An 18,445-nucleotide genomic window follows, 5' to 3' on the forward strand; every position below is an offset into this window, starting at 1 on the left:
GCGGTGCGCCTGCTGGCTCGCTTCCTGTATGAAGATGTTCCCGCTCCCTCCTTTCGGTATGACGGGTACGTCGGGCCCTTAGGGTCCCGTCTGAAGCTGTGTGAGCTTCAACTTCAAATTCATTCTCAGTATCGTGGTTCGACTGAACTAGAGGGTCGTCCAGGGGACGTCTCTCTTCAGGAGTCGGTACAAACGTGGATGCCATCTCAGAAGTACTCTCCCCACAGACGGCGCCAAAATGTTTCGGGGTTTTCTGATGTCCTGCGGGAGAGTTACAATTCCGAGACTGGAACCGGACGCCTGTACCTGCAAAACAAACGGATGCTCCGGATGATTGGAGATCCGCCTCCGGCGGTCAAGTTAGTACTTGATTAAGGAGTAATTAATGCGGAAATTAAAGTGATTGGGTCTCTCTAGGTGAGAGAGTTTAATGTGCGTAATCTGCGCTCCCTCTCTTAATGAGGATTAAGGGAGGTATTTATAACCTCGGGAAACGTGTCAATCTAGGTTTAGGTTAACCTTGGGCTGATTGGGCTTCCCTCGGAAGTTGGGCCTTGGTGACTAGTTATCCCAGGTGCCATGGGAAGGACACGTGTCGTGTCGTAATTGGTCCATAGTGGACGGATCATTGCTTGACACGTGGCAGGCTCCTATTGGCCCATGTGACAGACACATGGCGGAACCTGATTGGTCCACTTGTCAGATGGTGATTGGTGGGAAAAATCCCCTAATCAAAAACTATTCTAGAAAACAATAAATCTAATCTAAGAAAACACACCAAAAACAAAAGAAAAGGGAAAAAGAAAGATACCAAATCCAAAAATCTCCCCCAAGCCAGAATCAGACAATGTTCTCATTGGCTCGGAAACTAGCCCAGCTGGCTAATCCTTATCCTCCTCATCCATGGAGCCGAATCATCCATCGTTACCACCTGCACCACCTGCACTAGAAGAGCTACCGCCAAAATAGTTAGGTTGAAAACCCCCCCAGCTGGTCCCCCAAAAGGTATGTCCTGGCCGTACCCGTGGAAAGATGAATAGTTAGTATAAATACCACGGGCGATGGGATCTCTATCATATCCCTGGGGTGGGGGCTGAAACCAATCAGGGTAAATAGCAACGTCGAGAATATTGCCCCGACGAGCATAATCATCATACATAGGATACAAGGCTCTACCCTGGTTCCTCTCAAGGTACCCTAATCGCTGGTCAAGGGAGCCTACCATCCTCCTAAGGTCTCTATGTGAATACTCTATGCGCCCTATAGCCTGACATATACTCTAAAGATGCCAAATTGTCTCAGAGTCGCTATGGGGAGGAGGTGGTGATGCATGAGACATGCGAGGTGGTGAAAGCACTACCTCGGGCTCAGGCTGGGGTGGTGGAACTGGTGGAGCTTGCCCCTTAGCGTGGGAAACTAATAGGTCATATGTGTAAGACTCTTGCCTAGGGGGAAAAGCGGTCAACTCGGGATAGGCAGGGGAAAGATAGGTAATGGTTGCTCCGACCCTGTCCTAATGCACCAATGGGGGACTCTCTGGCTATCCAAACATACCCAACCCAAGTCCTCTAGGTACCCAGCAGTCATGTAGGTGTCATGTCCACAGTTAGTGAAACCGTGAGGTCCACTTTCTACAAACCCGGCCTTCTTAACTACTATCCTGGTGATGAGGCCTCCTAGACGAATTGGGGTACTAGCATGGTCACTAGCCGAGGCATGTAAACTGAGGTGGAAGATGATGTATCTAGCAATGTTTAGCTTATCGTACCCAAACAAATAGTGTCCAATTACAGCTAATTCATTGGTTTGGGCATTGTGCGGCTCATTCCTACCCAAAAAACAAACACCTGCAAATCTTTGCCAGATTTTAGGTACAAGGTGATAGATGGGTCTGGCACTAGCATGTTGGGCGTTAGGCGCCGGTAAACCAGTCAAAACATGATAAATATCTTCCATTTTATAATTTTCATGCCATTGTTTAGGTGATTCAGAATTTAAATAAAAAATCTTACAAAATCAACAAAGGTTAAAACAATATTTCTATTATTTAACCTAAACATTAATTTTGGACCATTTTTGCTATTTGCAACAGTCAAAGAAGACATGAATTCACATGTTAATTCACGATAAGTAGGGTAGTGCATATCTACGAATTTTCTCATCCCTATATCGTTCAAAAAACGTTTCACATAACCACATAAGCCATAGAATTCAAGAGTGGGGCGATGTAACCACCGTGAAGGATTACCTCACGCCCGTAGAGTTGTTCAAGTCGTTCTCTTTTCTCCGGTGTAGAAATTCAGATGGTTGGCCATTGCAAAAGTTGCAATTCCGGATCGTATTGTTGACTTGAGCTGCAACTCCTCCCTAGAATTTTCCTCGACCTCTTTGATGCCATATTTCAAAAATGGGTAAGATTTTTTCTTTTTCTGAACAGAATTTGGGGATTTTGGTATGGGAATGTAGAGAATGAAGAGAGGGTTATAAATATGTAAAAATTATTGAATTTGGATGAGGAATGGAGACGAGATCTTAGAGAGAAGTTAGAGAGTTTAAGGTTTTAGAGAGAGAAAAAATGGTAGAAAGAGGAAGAAATGAGAAAAGAAAGAAGGAAGAAGAAGAAGATATGGGTGGAGGTATCCACGCCCGGTCGGGCGATCTGATTCCATAAATTAAACTCCTCTTGCACCCAGTCGGGCGCCGTCCGCCTGGTCAAGCGAAAATCCGCTCGATTTTTCTTCGAATCTCGAGCCTGGTCGGGCGCGCTTCGCCTGATCGGGCGATTAAAATCTCCGTATTTCGTCAATTCTCGCACCCGGTCGGACGCCCTTCGCCCGGTCGGGCGAAAATCCTTGAATTTGAACCCTTAGTCTCGCGCCCAATCGGGCGGTGCTTCGCCCGGTCGGGCCCGAGACAACATTAGTACAGGGGTTTTTTTTTCCTTTTTTCTTCAAATTTTAACCAACATTTTTCCTTAAAACCTGTACAAATACTCAATAAACTCCCTCCTCTCTCCTTTCATAAGAAAAAGAAAGAAAAACTAGTCTAGAAAGCAAGAAAATACGGGTTGCCTCCCGCAAAGCGCTGGTTTATCTAGGTCCCGCATGACCCTCTTACCAAGTATAAAAACTAGGACCCTTGGCCTACAGCTTAGTCGAGTGGTTTCTCACCCGGTCGAGCAGTGTTTAGACCATGACGTGACTTCCTGACATACCCTGTGGGACGCCAATTCACCTTATCTGGTGGATCCTCCTTGATTTGAACTAGGGGTTCTTTACTACTAGAATACCCTAGCCTTTTCTACACATTTTCCGTGTTTTCTCAACGCTTCAAAGTGTCGGTAAAGTAACTACCGATACTTTGTAAAGTGTCGGAATTTCGCATGTCGGAAATTCCCGACACTTCGTTTTGTCAATAATATCGACGTTTTAAAGCATCTATACTTCACATTCCGACACTTTAAAGTGTCACTATTTTTTAGAGGAATAAATTTATTTGTTTTCCCGCCTTACACTTTTGACATTCTAAAGTGTCGGAAATACCTGTTTTTTGAAAAAAGCGGGAAGTATTTAGACACTAAAAAGCGTCGAGATTAATTTTAGTGATTTTTTATAGGAATTAATGGACGCATCAAGATGTCGAGATTTTCTCATATCTTATATCTATTTCAACTCTTTCAAGCGTCGCCCTATATGAAATAATTTATAGGACCATATGTATCCTACTAGTTGTCAAAAATAAATTCTATTTGCACTCACATAATATAATAAATAAGTAAAAGTTAAACAATAAGAAAAGTAGTACTACACATCTCATTCTATAAATAACAAAACCACAATCTCCGACAATCCATACATAAACTTAAAATTCGTTCATCATCAAAATAACATAATCATAGTTTCCGACAATGCTAAAATTCTAAACAAGAAATTAAGTTCACTAACGATCTCCATTTGTAACAATGGTCAACAAAAAAAAAAACAGATTCCTATTCCATAATGTATGTTGTATTGTTTCCCATATTCAATGAGCAAAATATATGTGCTATTTTTCCATGCCCAATCAAGTAGAAAGATCCAAGTCATCTTCATCCTCGTCTTCATCTTCATCATCAGCTCCATTTGATTTTTCCATATTCTGTGAAAAAAAGACATCAATTAATATGTTGTGCAATTTATTTGATCCATATAATACAAAAAGTAAATATAAGATTCCTATTCCATAACAAATAAATCTACAGCTTACTATTTTAAAGGTGCACTTTAATCCATGTACACCTTACAAGTTACCACTGTTTTTTTAGAAACCAAGGAAAATAATTAATTAATAATAATAGCAGTACAACCAAAAGAGCCAAAATCCCAGATTAGCTCCACTAATCTGCTAGCTCCAACATCAGTCCAAGAAAAAGCAAAATAGAGAACATCCAACATCAGTCCAAAAAAAAGCAAAATAGAGAACATCAGTTTTTAGGATAGTACTTAGGATACTACTACATAACATAGATAAATTAAACTGGACAATCGAGAGAACAGATTCCCAAAGGCTACCAGAACCAGTCAAAGGTTACCACTGTATATATATAATTTATAAACAAAAAAATGTTACATATTTTTACAAAAAGGGATGCTGACCTGAGCATGTATGGAGCGTAATGCTGTCGAAGTAGCATCTAACATTTCATTGGAGACATTACCGCTTCGCACTGCATCCAACACGTTAGTTATCTGTGTTGTCAGACTCATTAAGAGGTTTGTGGTATGCCTCTTATACCTTGCAAAATCAGCTTTCATAATCTGGTCATTGCTACTATTATAAGAAGTGCCCCTTTTTTCGCAATAATGCATGAACTCCAAACATGTCATTATGATTCACCCCAAATCCATAACCCAATGGTCTTTGGTTTTTTTTATCCTTATCGTACATCAAATCATTGAAGACTTCGTTCTCTATCACTTCTTGAGGCTTCGGAGTTGATGAATTTGCAGCACTTGAATCAATCCTTTTTTTTTGCCATGTCCTGCATGAAAGTATATAGTCACACACATGTAAAGTGTATAATTACAAGGTTAGCAGGTAATTAAAATAAAATATGAAATAAGTTAGAAAATAATACAATGAATTCTCCAGTATTTGTGTTGTTAGGATAGCATCCATTCTTTGGTTGATGAGTTTTATAAAAAAACTCATAAGCACCGGGCTCTCTTCCATGCTCAATCTCCTTCATAAGCGAATTCATCATTCAATTAATATATTTTAAAATCACAAAAACAGATTAATATTTATGAATAAATGGTCAACAAATGCATCGGTCATACAGATTCGTCTCTTGAATTAGCAAAGCTCGTAGCACCATTAGTATGTAGATGTCCCAAAGAAGCACGTGCTTCTCTTCCGATTTCAGAATAATTCTAACATTATCATAACAAAAGTAAGTTCATTTCATTAAATCAACAACCATTCAATTAATTAACAAAATGACTTTAAATCGGAAAGCAAAATGTAAAACAGAGATTGTAACAGAGTACCTTGCTTTTATTTGAAAACCAATATTCAACCAACGGAAGCCAATTCTCACGAACAATTCCTCCTGGCCTATCATTTTCAATTTGTGTTCTGGTTCGTACTGTGGGATTGAAATATTTAGCTTTGAGCTCAAACTTCCACTGCCTACGATGCTTACCCACGTGCTTAAGCATTGCATCATCATATATTTTACCATCTGGAATGATGATTTTTTCCTAAAAAATTCATATATTTTTTGGATATAATAATATTGTAAAATATATGTATATGTCAAGGAATCAACTGAATGAAAAATATAATTAAAACCACTTACACGAATCAAACTAACAATATCACCTAGTATTGTTTTATTCACATTTCGCCAATTTACATCTCTTATAGGACAAATATCATCTTTCTTTGCGATACTTGAAATGAATTTCACAATAATTGATCCGCCCTTTCTAATTGGTTGGCAAAATCCGTTGAATATAACTTCAAATCTGACTCCTTTTTCAAGAAACCACACATCATGTGGTTGTATAGAACCACTCCATAACTGCACATTTCCTTCAGAATCTACAACTCAAGCATATAAGAATAATACATATATAAATAAGTTGTTTGAATAAAGTATTTATAAACTACTATAATAAAGTTGGTCTTAATGCCATGTTTGTTAGCTTAACTCATATTTCAGCCAAATATATGTTGGAAATAAAGAAAGGAAATTCAAAGGATCAGATATGGGCGCCCGATCAGACGCCTGATCGGGCGCGAGAAGAGTCGTAAAATTCTAGAGTTCTGCCGCCTGATCGGGCAAGCTCCACCCAATCGGGCGCCCGACCTGGCGCCCGAACGGGCGAGCCCCGCCCGACCGGGCGTAAGAAGACGTCTGGAAAAAAGGAGTGTCCGCCCGATCGGGCGAGCTTAGCCCGATCGGGCGCGTGTTTGTTCGTTGAACTCCAACGGTTCCCTTGGATTCCTCTTCTTGTTTGATTTCTTGTAACCCCCCATTTAAGAGGTTGATTATGGTGTTTTTAATCACCATAATATTTCTGATTTCTCTTTTTGGTTCATTAAAGATTCCTCCATGATGTTTCATCTTCTTTATTCATCTTTATAAATTGGAGGATGTTTTCTTATTTTGACATACACAAGAAATACATATCAAACACAAGCTTGCTTAAACACATACTCTATATTGGGCATAAGTTACTTGGCTCCAACCTTCCACCCAAAAGTGTCTTTGTGTGGAAGTGGTGTGTTAACCTTAGGGAACGTGCCGGCGAATACAATAGTGCACCCCGGTTGCGCCGGAATTTCGTTTTCAAGTCAGTGATTTGCATCACGACACATCGTACTCTTTCATTGTCACGAGATCATCTTTCGATCTTCTTATTTTAGAATATAGCCTTGAAATACTTCCTATATTACAACAATTTGAAAACGAAATTATATATTTTCATTGGCTACTAATTGGGTATTGGTCGAAAGATGGGATGATATTAAGAAAAAACAATTTTTTGGGAAAAAAAATGTTGCTCACGTTTTTCTGGGAGCAGTCCCGGAAATGGACCCAGATCGAAGGTCAATCGTTGTTGGTTTGGGCTGAAATTTTGGGAGTTTGTTCGGGACATATGAAGCTTCATTTTCAACGGTTGGATCGTTGATAGCTGCTCACGTTTGGGAGTTATAGCTTCAATGTTAAGCTGCATTTTTGGAGAGGAAATTTGGGCGTACTACGGAGAATGCTCATCTTTGACAATTGAATTAATTCAAGGGAGGTCCTCTCTAAACTAATTTTATTTTGATTATGCTTAGCACGTGATTTTAATTCTAATAATTTTCTTGGCAAATATATGAGTTGTGATTTTTGGCATTATAATATTAGATGATTATTTTGTCCATAATGTAGTATTTGTTACATGATTATTAGTTTATAGGCTAAAGTATAATCCATGTTATATATGTGTGATGTTACATGGCATGATTATTTCTATGTCTTTGTTCTATGCTTGTGGTTTGAACTTAGCACTTAGAAATATGTTAGTTGGTTTTATTTACCAATTTGTTGATTTTTGAACATATGTGTTGTTTTGTTCATTGAGAAAGTAAATATTAGGTTATTGCTTAAGATTAATTTTCTTTTAGCAATATGTTGTGTTCCTAATATTTACATGCCTATTTTAATAAATAGTTCATGGTTGTTTAAGACTTGTTAAATTGTAAGTTTTACCATGAATTTTGTGATTATGCGGAGTGTGATGCAATGTCAAAGTCTATTACTTTTGGTACATATGTGTTAATATACATATATATATTCATGTTGCTTGTGGAGACTTTGCTCATGCTCATGATAACGCTCTTTTTGCATACTTTTTCTCAAAAACTTATGTTAATTCTTTCAATTTATTAAGTATGAGAAGTTTTTGAATAAGAATTATGTGAAGCTAAGAGCCATACGTGTATTATTTTCATGGAAAACATGCTTAGTGGTTGTATTTGTGACTCTTAGTGGTGTCATAGTTCTTGTTGAGAATGGATGACTACTTTAATTAATTTTTAATACTCTTGAAATACTTTTGGTGACTATTTTTGATATGTAGTGTGTCAACCTTATGATGAATTTTTGAAAGTATGATAATGTTTGAATTATTATTTAATTCAATGGTTAGGTTATTTTACTTCTTTGTTTATCCACCTTAAGATAGAGTTTTCAAGAGTTATTAATTCTTATTACGTGTTTTGTTCATATTTGTTCTTACTTGATTCAATTTGGTTTGGTATTGACATTTCATTAAGGATTATTTATCGATTTCTTATGTGTGGGAAGTGATTCTTAAGAATTTTATTTCTTTTGGTGCTATGTCTAGTAAATCTCCACATAATGTCAATATTTTTCAAGCAAAGAACATGAATTCAAATGTGCTCCAAGAAGCTCAAAATACTTGGTGGATGCACAATCACTACAAGTGGTGGTCATTGGGTTGTTCGTCATTGATCGCTAAGGTAAATTATTAGAGGCACTATGGAGGTATGTTCACATATTCCTTTACTCCTTATCAACTATGTTTTGATTTAAGACTTAACTTTGGTATGTGGGGGTTATGATTCTATGAGTGTAGAATTTTGCAGTAGGAATTTAGTCCTTATATGCCCCATGTTAAAGGAATAGAGTTTACCATGTCTAATTTCAATACTTAAGTTGAAGACTTATATCGTCCAATGTGGGGGAAAAGTATATGAGAATAAATGTTGGACTCAAAATCTTGGTTTATTTGATATTTTGGATTTGTTTTCTTAAGCAAATGATACTATGCTCCATGACTTTGTGAATGTTGGATTGTCTCCATATACCACAATGTTGGATTATTGTATGTCATTGTTGGATTATCTCCATGTACTATAATATTTGGAAATCTCCATTCATCACAATTAAATTATATCCTTTGCTTTAATAATTTGTTTTAGCAATTCTATGCATTATGTCATGTTTGAGTGATTGGCTATGCATATGAAATTCTCATGTCTCTTGATTGCTATATTCCCATATATGCATTTATTTTGTTTATTGAGTAAACAAGTTAACTATAAGAGGAATAAGAGGCATCATTTTTAGTTTCTCTTCTATTTGATGCAAAGCATGAAAGTGACTAGTTATGCTAAAGACTATTATTTATTTGTCTTGATTTGGTTTCTCTATGCAATGTGTGAAGAGTGTTTCCTTAACTCAATAAATTAATGATGTGAGTGATTGGTTATTTTAGAAGAAGTTATTGAGGATGAGTTAGATAATTTTAACTTTCCTAGAGTTCTCCTATCTTTTTATGGAGTGTGTTTCCTAATATTTCTTCTATAGTCTTTTCCATGTCAATTCACTAAGTGTTGTTGGGAATGATCAAGGCTATTTTTGTGAGTAAAGGTGAGTTTGTCTTTCTTGTCTTAATGGAACGATGTAAGTCTTACTTGGATGACTTAATTATTTCGGATCTTTAGTCTTTGATGATAAGTTCCCCTCTAGTGGTTTGTTAAGCCTTCTAAGTGATGACTTAAGTGGGTTGGTTGGTGAGTTCCATGTTGAAGATAAGAAATGTGAATTGAAGTTCAAGTGTGAGTTATAAGTTGAAGTATGAGCTGACTTGAGATTATTACCTAGGGAGTGGTACAAGAGTGTGGTTAGTACCTTGTGAGAATCTAATACTTGTGATTAAGTTTGTTTCTCACTACTTGCTTCAAGGTAATATATATTTTTGTGCTATTTCTACAATGTGAGAAATGTGGTGGTGTCGAGAATCACATGTGATTTGTAGTTAACAACTTTCTTGAAATTCTTATCTTTCCAATTTTGTCGAGCAATTTTCACGATTTGGATTATGACAATATGTTTTATTATTTTCAGAATAATAATGATCATTATGAGTTTTGGTTTTCTTCAAAGTGTCATACATGTTTCGTGATTGGAAAGATTTATGCAATGATATGATATTTGTTGTTCATGTTATCATTTAAGTGGAGTATGTTTTAGCATGAATTATGTGTATGTACTTTAAAGAGGTCTTAAAGTATGTCTTGAGTGGAGTATGCTAATACATTTAGCAATGTGATAATGACATGCATTGCATTTTATTTTAACATAGCATATATTTGTGAAATAGTTGAAGTGCAATATTTTACATATCTAATAGTGAATGACTAACATTGTTTAAATTTACTTCACCTTTCGGAAGGCAAGTGTTGGTGATTGATAGTTGATGAAGAAAGTTCACAAATGCGGCTATGTTATTTTCAAGGATTGGACTTGATTAAGGTTTTGAAATTTCAAGTCTTGGGTTCGTTGTCTTATTACTTATTCATCTAATGGTGAAAAACTAAGTGATATATTTTTCTAACCATTTGTGCAAATTAAGTTGATGTTGAAAACATGCTAGTTTTCCTTATTGGAAAAAATATTCTAGCAAAACAATTTTGCACTATGGTAAGGAAATTTGGCACATGTAACAACATCCTTGATAATTTGTGGAAATGTCGAGGGGGGTAGGCCTTAAGTCCATGTGGAAAAGCATTACTTTCCTATCCCTATGACATGTGTTGTAATTCTTGTTTGAGGTTGGACTCTTTTGAGTTCTTAATGGATCAATAGACCATTTTTGGTTGGTGTTATTTGAGACGCACTTGATTGATCCACCGTTTGAGGTTGAGTCCTTTGACTCTTAATGAATCCAATTGTTTGGGTGGACGCACTAAAACTTTGGATCACCGTTGTTTATGATTATTGTGAGGTTGAGCGTTAAGCTCTTAATGAATCCATGATCATGTGGGGGTAAATGGCTATAATGCAGCATTTGTTGAGTTCTTATGAACATGTTTTAACCCCGTTGAATAAGTACTTTTGAGAAGTGCCTGTGATTCACCTGTGTGGTTGTGAAGACTAGCCATCTTCTATGGAAAATTTGGGCGGATTTCCTAGAGCTTCCACTAGACCTAAGGTGAATATGCTTGGCTATAAAAGAGCATATCTATTCACGGAGTTCAAGTAAATTTTTGGAGAAAGGTATGTGATGTGGGGGTCTTGAATTAAATCTTGGAGTTTCAAGGCTAGTCCACTCCTTGATCAAGAGTCTAAGGGTTTCAAGGCTTGTCCACCCTTATACTTGTAATTCATTATCTCATTTCACTAAGCACTAGATTTCAAATTACTTATGTAATATCTAAGTGTTATGTATTGATCTCCTCTTATGCCCAATATGTTGCTTATCCTCATCTTTTGTTGGCTTTTCTTCCCTTCCTTTAGTGGGGGATTGTTGGAAATCAAGAAAGGAAATTCAAAGGGTCAGATATGGGCGCCCGACCGAGCGAGACCCGCCCGATCGGGCGCGAGAAGAGTCGTAAAATTCTAGAGTTCTGCCGCCCGATCGGGCAAGCTCCGCCCGACCGGGCTCGAGAAGACGTCTGGAAAAAAGGAGTGTCCGCCCGATCCGACGCGTGTTTGTCCGTTGAACTCCAACGGTTCCCTTGGATTCCTCTTCTTGTTTGATTTCTTGTAACCCCCCATTTAAGAGGTTGATTATGGTGTTTTTAATCACCATAATATTTCTGATTTCTCTTTTTGGTTCATTAAAGATTCCTCCATGATCTTTCATCTTCTTTATTCATCTTTATAAATTGGAGGATGTTTTCTTATTTTGACATACACAAGAAATACATATCAAACACAAGCTTGCTTAAACACATACTCTATATTGGGCATAAGTTACTTGGCTCCAACCTTCCACCCAAAAGTGCCTTTGTGTGGAAGTGGTGTGTTAACCTTAGGGAACGTGCCGGCGAATACAATAGTGCACCCCGGTTGCGCCGGAATTTCGTTTTCAAGTCAGTGATTTGTATTACGACACACCGTACTCTTTCATTGTCACGAGATCATCTTTTCGATCTTATTTTAGAAAATAGCCTTGAAATACTTCTTATATTACATCAATATACAACACAAACACCACCGCAGTTCAGAATAAAGAACTACATGTTACACATACAAAGCAAAGATATCACATACGGTCATTTCCAAAACTAAATTGAATAGGAAAAGGGGAGAAGTACATGTATTATTTTAAAAAAAAAATCATGATATGTCTGAAAACAAAGACTCGTGTAAGGTATCTTACCAATAGCACGAACATCCTCTCTTTCATCAAAGTTAACATCATCACTCCAATCTTGGGCTTCGTCAGTAGAAGAGTTCCCATTTACAAGAATGGAGCGCTTCTTTCTCTTGGCATTCTTTCTTGAACCTCCACCATTTATACACGCTTCATTCCCATTGTCATTGGAAGAGTTTTCACCAAAATTCATTTGAGATGCATTGGAATTATTAAGCTCATCAGAAGTGACTGTATAAGCAACACTTGTTCCCTGACCTGTTCCTTGATTTGTTCCCTGACCTGTTCCTAGACTTGTTCCCTGACTTGCTCCTTGACTTGTTCCCTGACCTATTCCTGTTCTCTGACATGTTCCCTGGCCTGCTCCTTGACCGGTTCTCTGACCTTGATCATTACCATAATTGCTCCTGATTCTTTTGCTACGTAACATATTCAGCTGCTACACATAAACTTGTTAATTTTCATGAAAAAAAAAAGTTTCAAGCTACATATAGCAAATAAACTTGTCTAATAATAAACAAAACTCAAAATAAAATGGTACATTAAATCTGAAATTTCAGTTCATGCATGTAATACCAACATTCAAAATGGAAACAGTAGTTACACATCAATTATTTATCTCCCATTTCAAAAAAATCCCTAGGCTTAGATTCTATAACATGTAACCACCCTTTTTCTATCTCATCTTCAACATAAAAAACTTGTTTCGCTTGAGATGAAAAATTAAAAGGATCATCTTTCATTAATCGTCCACTATGCATCAACTTTGAAAAGTTGATAGAAGTACCCCATTCTTATATTTCTTCAGTCCCTTACTAATGTCTGCCCAATCACACCGAAACACCACAACCTTATAAGTCCCATAATAACTTAATTCATATATTTTCCTGAATTTTCCATAGTAAAACTGGCCATCTGCCTCGACCATAACTCCTGAATTTTTGTGTCCTGCGGTAGAGTTCATGGTCTACAGCCAGAAACTTGTAGCCTTTGATTACAAAGCCTTTTTACTCTGTAGTACGATCATATAAACCACTTGCTAAAGCTTTCCTTAGCTTCCCTTGCTCACTACTGCTATCTATGTTATGTACCTGAAATGACAAAATAACTAATAAAGTAAGCAAAATAAATTAATGAATAATGTCTCATTTTAACAGAAGTCTATATTTAACAATCTGGGCTCTAAGCCAATCAGAGAAATCTTTTATAATCCAATCATACTCTATTATTGTGTCACTTCGTACTCCTCTAAATCGATTCTCACATCGCTTCTGGCGTAAGAACTCACTGTAAAATATCAAAACACTTGAATTATAGAAACAACAACCATACAAATAAAAGACAGAAAAATATATTAAGGAACTTAACTTAATACTTACTCACGAAATTCAGCCATCTCATCAGAATGAAGTAAAACATAGTGATGTGCTTGCTCTAGACTTTTATTATCTGAACGAGCAATTTTCTTCGCCCCAATGAATCAACGACCAGAATTAAATAAATAAGCACTTGTATCCAGAATATGATTGTCATTTCTCTTCAGCCTATAAAATAAGGTCTCAATTTCTTCTAAGTATCTTGAACAAAAGTTAATCATCTCTTCTAAATGGTATCCTTCTGCAATTAACCCTTCTGGTTGCGCTTTGTTACTCACAAATGATTTCAAATGGGCCAAGTACCTACCAAATACAGTTTAAAGAAAATAAATATAAATATTTAATACATAAAAATATTCGATAGATTAAATATTTAATTTTAAATGCTAACCTTTCAATAGGATACATCCACCTATAATGGACTGGTCCACCAAGTTTGGCTTCCTCCACTAAATGAATGACCAAATGAACCATGATTGTAAAAAATGTCGGTACAAACTCTATCTCCATCTTACAAAGAGTTAAAACAATTTTGGTTTGTATCTCATCCAACACTTTCACATCAAGGGTGGTAGAGCACACAATTTTGAAAAAGGATGATAACTCTGACACCAAATCAACAATTTCTATAGTTCTTGAAGCTTGTAGAGCTACAAGCAAAAGGTCTTTCATAATGACATGGTTGTCATGACTCTTAAGATTCTGAAACTTTTTTTGTTTCATATTCACGCATCTTGAGAGGTTATAACATTATCCATCCGGAACTCCTAATTTATGGAATACCATTAAGAATCGTAGTTTATCCTCTTTTGACATAGAATAAGAAGCAGGAGGCATAATTGATTGCCTGTTTGGACTATCCAAAGATGTGGCTTTATTCCTTTTTCTTTCATTGCCTTTCTAACTTTTTCATTATCCCTGGATTTCTTATCTACATCTAGTAAAGTGACTAAGAAATTGTAACACATTTTTTTCAATGTGCATAACATCTAAACTATGACGAAGAGGATTATGCTCCCTATAAGGAAAATCAAAAAATTTGCTCTTTTTGGTCCACAAAACATCAGAATCATCATTTTCTTCGTCATCATCATCATCATCTTGTCTTGCTCTCTTTTTTTTAGAAGGTTTTTTCCCTTTCCCATATGTATATGCAACCCCTTCTTGTTGATGAGTTTGAACATCAGTCCCTGATTGACGGCTTGGAGCAAGACCATACTCTTGTGTCCCATCAAACAAATGGGCTTGCAATCGATACGGGTGATCAATGGATGGCCACTTTCGAAACCCTTTGTAACACATTTTACCTGCCAACTTTACAGTAGGATTTTCATGGGCACAAGAAGGGCATGCATGATATCCTTTCGTACTCCACCCTGATAACATTGCATAAGCTGGAAAATCGTTGATTGTCCACACTAGAGCAGCACGCAGTTTAAAATATTGTTTTTTGTAAGCATCAAATGCATCTACTCCCTCCCATAATAACTTCAACTCATCCATTAAAGGTTGCAAATAGATATCAATGTCAATTCTGGGACTTGATTTTCCAGGAATTATAGAGGAAAGAGTAAATGAAGAACGTTTCATACATAACCATGGTGGGAGATTATAAATCATTAACACCACTGGCCATGTACTATGCGTGGTATTCATAATAAGGATTAAAACCATCACTAGCAAGCCCTAGTCTCACACTTCGGGGATCAGAAGAAAAATCACGATATTTATCATCAAAATCTTTCCATGCTGAAGCATCTGCAGGATGCCTCAATATACCTTCCTGTTTATCGCGATCCTTCTCATGCCATATCATATCTTCTGCTGTCCTAGACGACATAAAAAGTCTTTTTAACCTTGGTATTAAAGGGAAATATCGAAATACCTTCGCAGGTTTATCTTTCTTTACATCTTTATTTTCCCCACTTGTACTACCTTCTTTAGACTTAGTTGTTTTCCATCTCGAAGCATGGCATACATCATATTCATCCTTGTCCGAATGTTCACCTCGATAGAGAATGTAATTATTAGGGCAAGCATCAATTTTTTCATACCAAAGACCCAAGGTATTAATCATTCTCTTGGACTCATAAAATGAAGATGGGAACTCCATAATTTGAGGAAATGCTTCAATTAGGAGTTCAAGAATCATTGTAAAGGACTCAGCAGATAAGTGATGCATACACTGTATGTGGAACATTCGCACAAGAAATGAAAGTTTAGAGAATGTCTTACATCCATCATATAATTCCTTATTTGAAGCTTCTAATAGTCTCTCAAAGTTAGCTTTTTCTTTTTCATTCATCACTTGTGTTGCGGATGGAGTAGGCTCATTAATCGAGGAATGGCAAAAAAAGTTAGGCTCACTTTGATCACTAGATCCAACATGATGTGGATATACAGGTTCAAGCTCATTCACATTGGACATATTAACACCAAAAGCATATCCTAAGAATCCTCTCATATCATCTCGACCTATAACCCCATGTTGAGCCCGTTGACTAGTGCTTCCAGCAACATCCCCAATTGAACCATGCTGATCACTAAACATGTGCTCAAGGACTGGTCCTCTGCCATGAAAAATCCATATCTTGTATCGCTTGTCAAAACCTTGAAACAAAATATGCTCCTCTATTTCTGGTATTGTCAACCACTCATCCACCCTACATTTCTTACAAGGGCAGAGAGCTTTTCCATCTACAAGCCCTTCTTTAGCCAACTTAATGAATTTGATAGTTCCACTAATATAAGTTGGATGGTTATTGGGTAGTTCAATCCAACTTGTATCGATATCCATGCTTTTCAAATAAGATTATCCTTACAAACAAATTTTTTTTTAAAAAAAAAAAAAGCAACCATTGAAGTATACTATAAAAAAAAAGACTCGAAGCCACAATGAAAGGCATCTAACTTTGATTTATAACAGTATAACCTAACAAGGTCATATAGAAGCAATATGAATATAAATCTCATAGATACTCTAAGCTCTTAAAATGGTAAAAAGAAATAAGATGTTAATACACTATTAACTATATCTAGATAAATTATTAAGGTATATACTATGTTAAGGTATACGGGTCATTGGACCAGAAATTGCAATCGCCCTCTGTCAGGTAAGAATAACAATAACTCATCCAACTTAAAAAAAAGTTGAAGGTCTTGTCTATGAGACTTTTGTTCATAAAGCCAACAGTTAACTTATAACTGAATGTTATCATGTGACTCAACTTTGCAATAGTTTCCTCAACTTAATTATCTATACCATATGGTGATATACAATAATAGTCTAAGAATTATAATTAGGAACATCCTTAACTCAAATTTGTAATGTTATGACAAAGCCTTTTTTATTTTTTTTGTCTTTTTCATTCTTTGTGTCAATTAGTATATATGCAGTCATGTTTCACCTTAAAGAATCAATTTTTAGATATAAAAATTCAAAGAAGTCAATTATATCCAAGGAAGACACTTAAGACTCTTTAACTAAATAGTGTAGGACCAAGAACACTTTGCTTTTATCATAAAGAAAACTTATAGGAGCAGACCTTCTACGTAATTTAGGGATTAAACTAAGCTAAGACAACTAGTTCATTTGTGTATATTAGAAAATTCCATTAAAAAGCAAGTTGTAACTATCCTTTGCTTAATCACAATCATCTATTGACTGTTATACTTCACACAGCACATCACTAATAACATAGAAGTAATAATTAATACCTAAAAACTCATATTTGAAGTTGCATGTGTAAATATTAAAACTATATTACAGCACTAGTGGGTCACAATCTCAATTCACTATTATAATAAACATAATACCAAAGTTTCAAATTTTAATCAAAGGAAATTCTGATCTTAGACAGAAAATTAATATCAATAGATTATTTTACTTTTATCTAAGTAGGATGATGAAGATATAAGAAAGTTCCTAACAAAAACCCAGAAGATCTTGAAATTCCAAACAAAACCCCGAACAGAAGGAAAGCCCCAATTACATTAGAGAAAATCCCACAAAAATAATAAGAATAGAGAGTTAATGTAGCAATTGTAGTCAAGAAAAACACATGAATTGCAGGTAGGAAATACAAAGAAAAATCAAAGTCACATCAAACAACGAACAATTTCAAAGGATTACAACAAATTGGAGCCCAGAAAAATGATCAATTAAGAAGACGAAAACAAAAGAAATTAGAGTTCTTACCTCTTAATCTACAATTGATTCTTGAATTTCCGCCAAAGAAATCACCAATTAACCATGAATCAATCTTCAATAGCTAGGTATTTGAGAATTTTGAGTGCACAAGAATTTTGAGAATTTTTGTTTCAATGGCTTACTGTTTACACTTTAGAATAGAACCCTATAACTTCCACGCTATAGCTTAGGTTGATTTTCTTTTTTTATTTTTTTTTTATTTTTTTCACTTTTTCAATAGATAGATATGTATGCTGCCCAATTTTTTGGTAAAATTGGAGAGGCGCCAAACAAAAATTTAGAGCCCGCTTTTTATGTTTGGCATGATTTAGTGGGATAATTTAGCGATGTTATCAAGTGTCGAAATTATAAGGGAAAAAAATAACAACAGCGACAGTTCATTAAGTGTCGGAAAAAAAGTGTAGGAATAGTAAGGAATTTGTAGTAGTGACACTAGAGACCCCTTTTTGACCGATGGTTGCTTCAAATTATCACTAGATTGAGCAATTGCAACTCGATATGGCGGAGCACTTATTGTACGCTCAATTTCCACAGCTAGCTTGTTTATTTCCACCTTCTCATCTTCAAAGCCAAGACCGACAGTGTAGAGGGATCTTTTTGTTGCATCAACTTCCTTTTGCCATTTGTCTATTTCATCTATAGAAGATGTAACACAAGATACCGCCTCCAACGGATCTTTTACAAGAGCTTGGGGCTTG

General features: G+C 36.2%; 1 protein-coding gene across 7 annotated transcripts; it reads right to left on the reverse strand.

The window, feature by feature from the left end:
• Positions 1–3,764: 3,764 nt before the first annotated feature.
• On the reverse strand, positions 3,765–18,196 carry LOC110684923. Of its 7 annotated transcripts, none has more exons than XM_021861364.1 (11): positions 13,929–18,075; positions 13,541–13,840; positions 13,383–13,448; positions 12,420–13,252; positions 12,168–12,311; positions 5,840–6,084; positions 5,529–5,741; positions 5,319–5,411; positions 5,117–5,221; positions 4,635–5,020; positions 3,765–4,137 (listed from the first exon to the last, which is right to left on the reverse strand). In XM_021861364.1, the coding sequence occupies exons 4-10, from the start codon at positions 12,589–12,591 to the stop codon at positions 4,997–4,999; spliced, it is 996 nt and encodes a 331-aa protein (XP_021717056.1). In that variant the 5' UTR covers positions 12,592–13,252; positions 13,383–13,448; positions 13,541–13,840; positions 13,929–18,075; the 3' UTR covers positions 3,765–4,137; positions 4,635–4,996. The 7 variants fall into 7 exon arrangements, with proteins under 7 accessions (XP_021717056.1, XP_021717051.1, XP_021717052.1 ...); XM_021861359.1 differs by having other exon boundaries at positions 12,168–13,252; positions 13,929–13,986; positions 17,736–18,074; XM_021861360.1 differs by having other exon boundaries at positions 12,168–13,252; positions 17,736–18,074.
• Positions 18,197–18,445: the final 249 nt, after the last annotated feature.

This window comes from Chenopodium quinoa, unplaced genomic scaffold, assembly GCF_001683475.1.
Source record: "Chenopodium quinoa cultivar QQ74 unplaced genomic scaffold, ASM168347v1, whole genome shotgun sequence".
NCBI classification, from domain to species: domain Eukaryota; kingdom Viridiplantae; phylum Streptophyta; class Magnoliopsida; order Caryophyllales; family Amaranthaceae; genus Chenopodium; species Chenopodium quinoa.

Coding starts and splice junctions, on each gene's coding strand:
- LOC110684923 (XM_021861358.1), bottom strand. CDS start 16,334: ATGGATATCGATACAAGTTGGATTGAACTACCCAATAACCATCCAACT.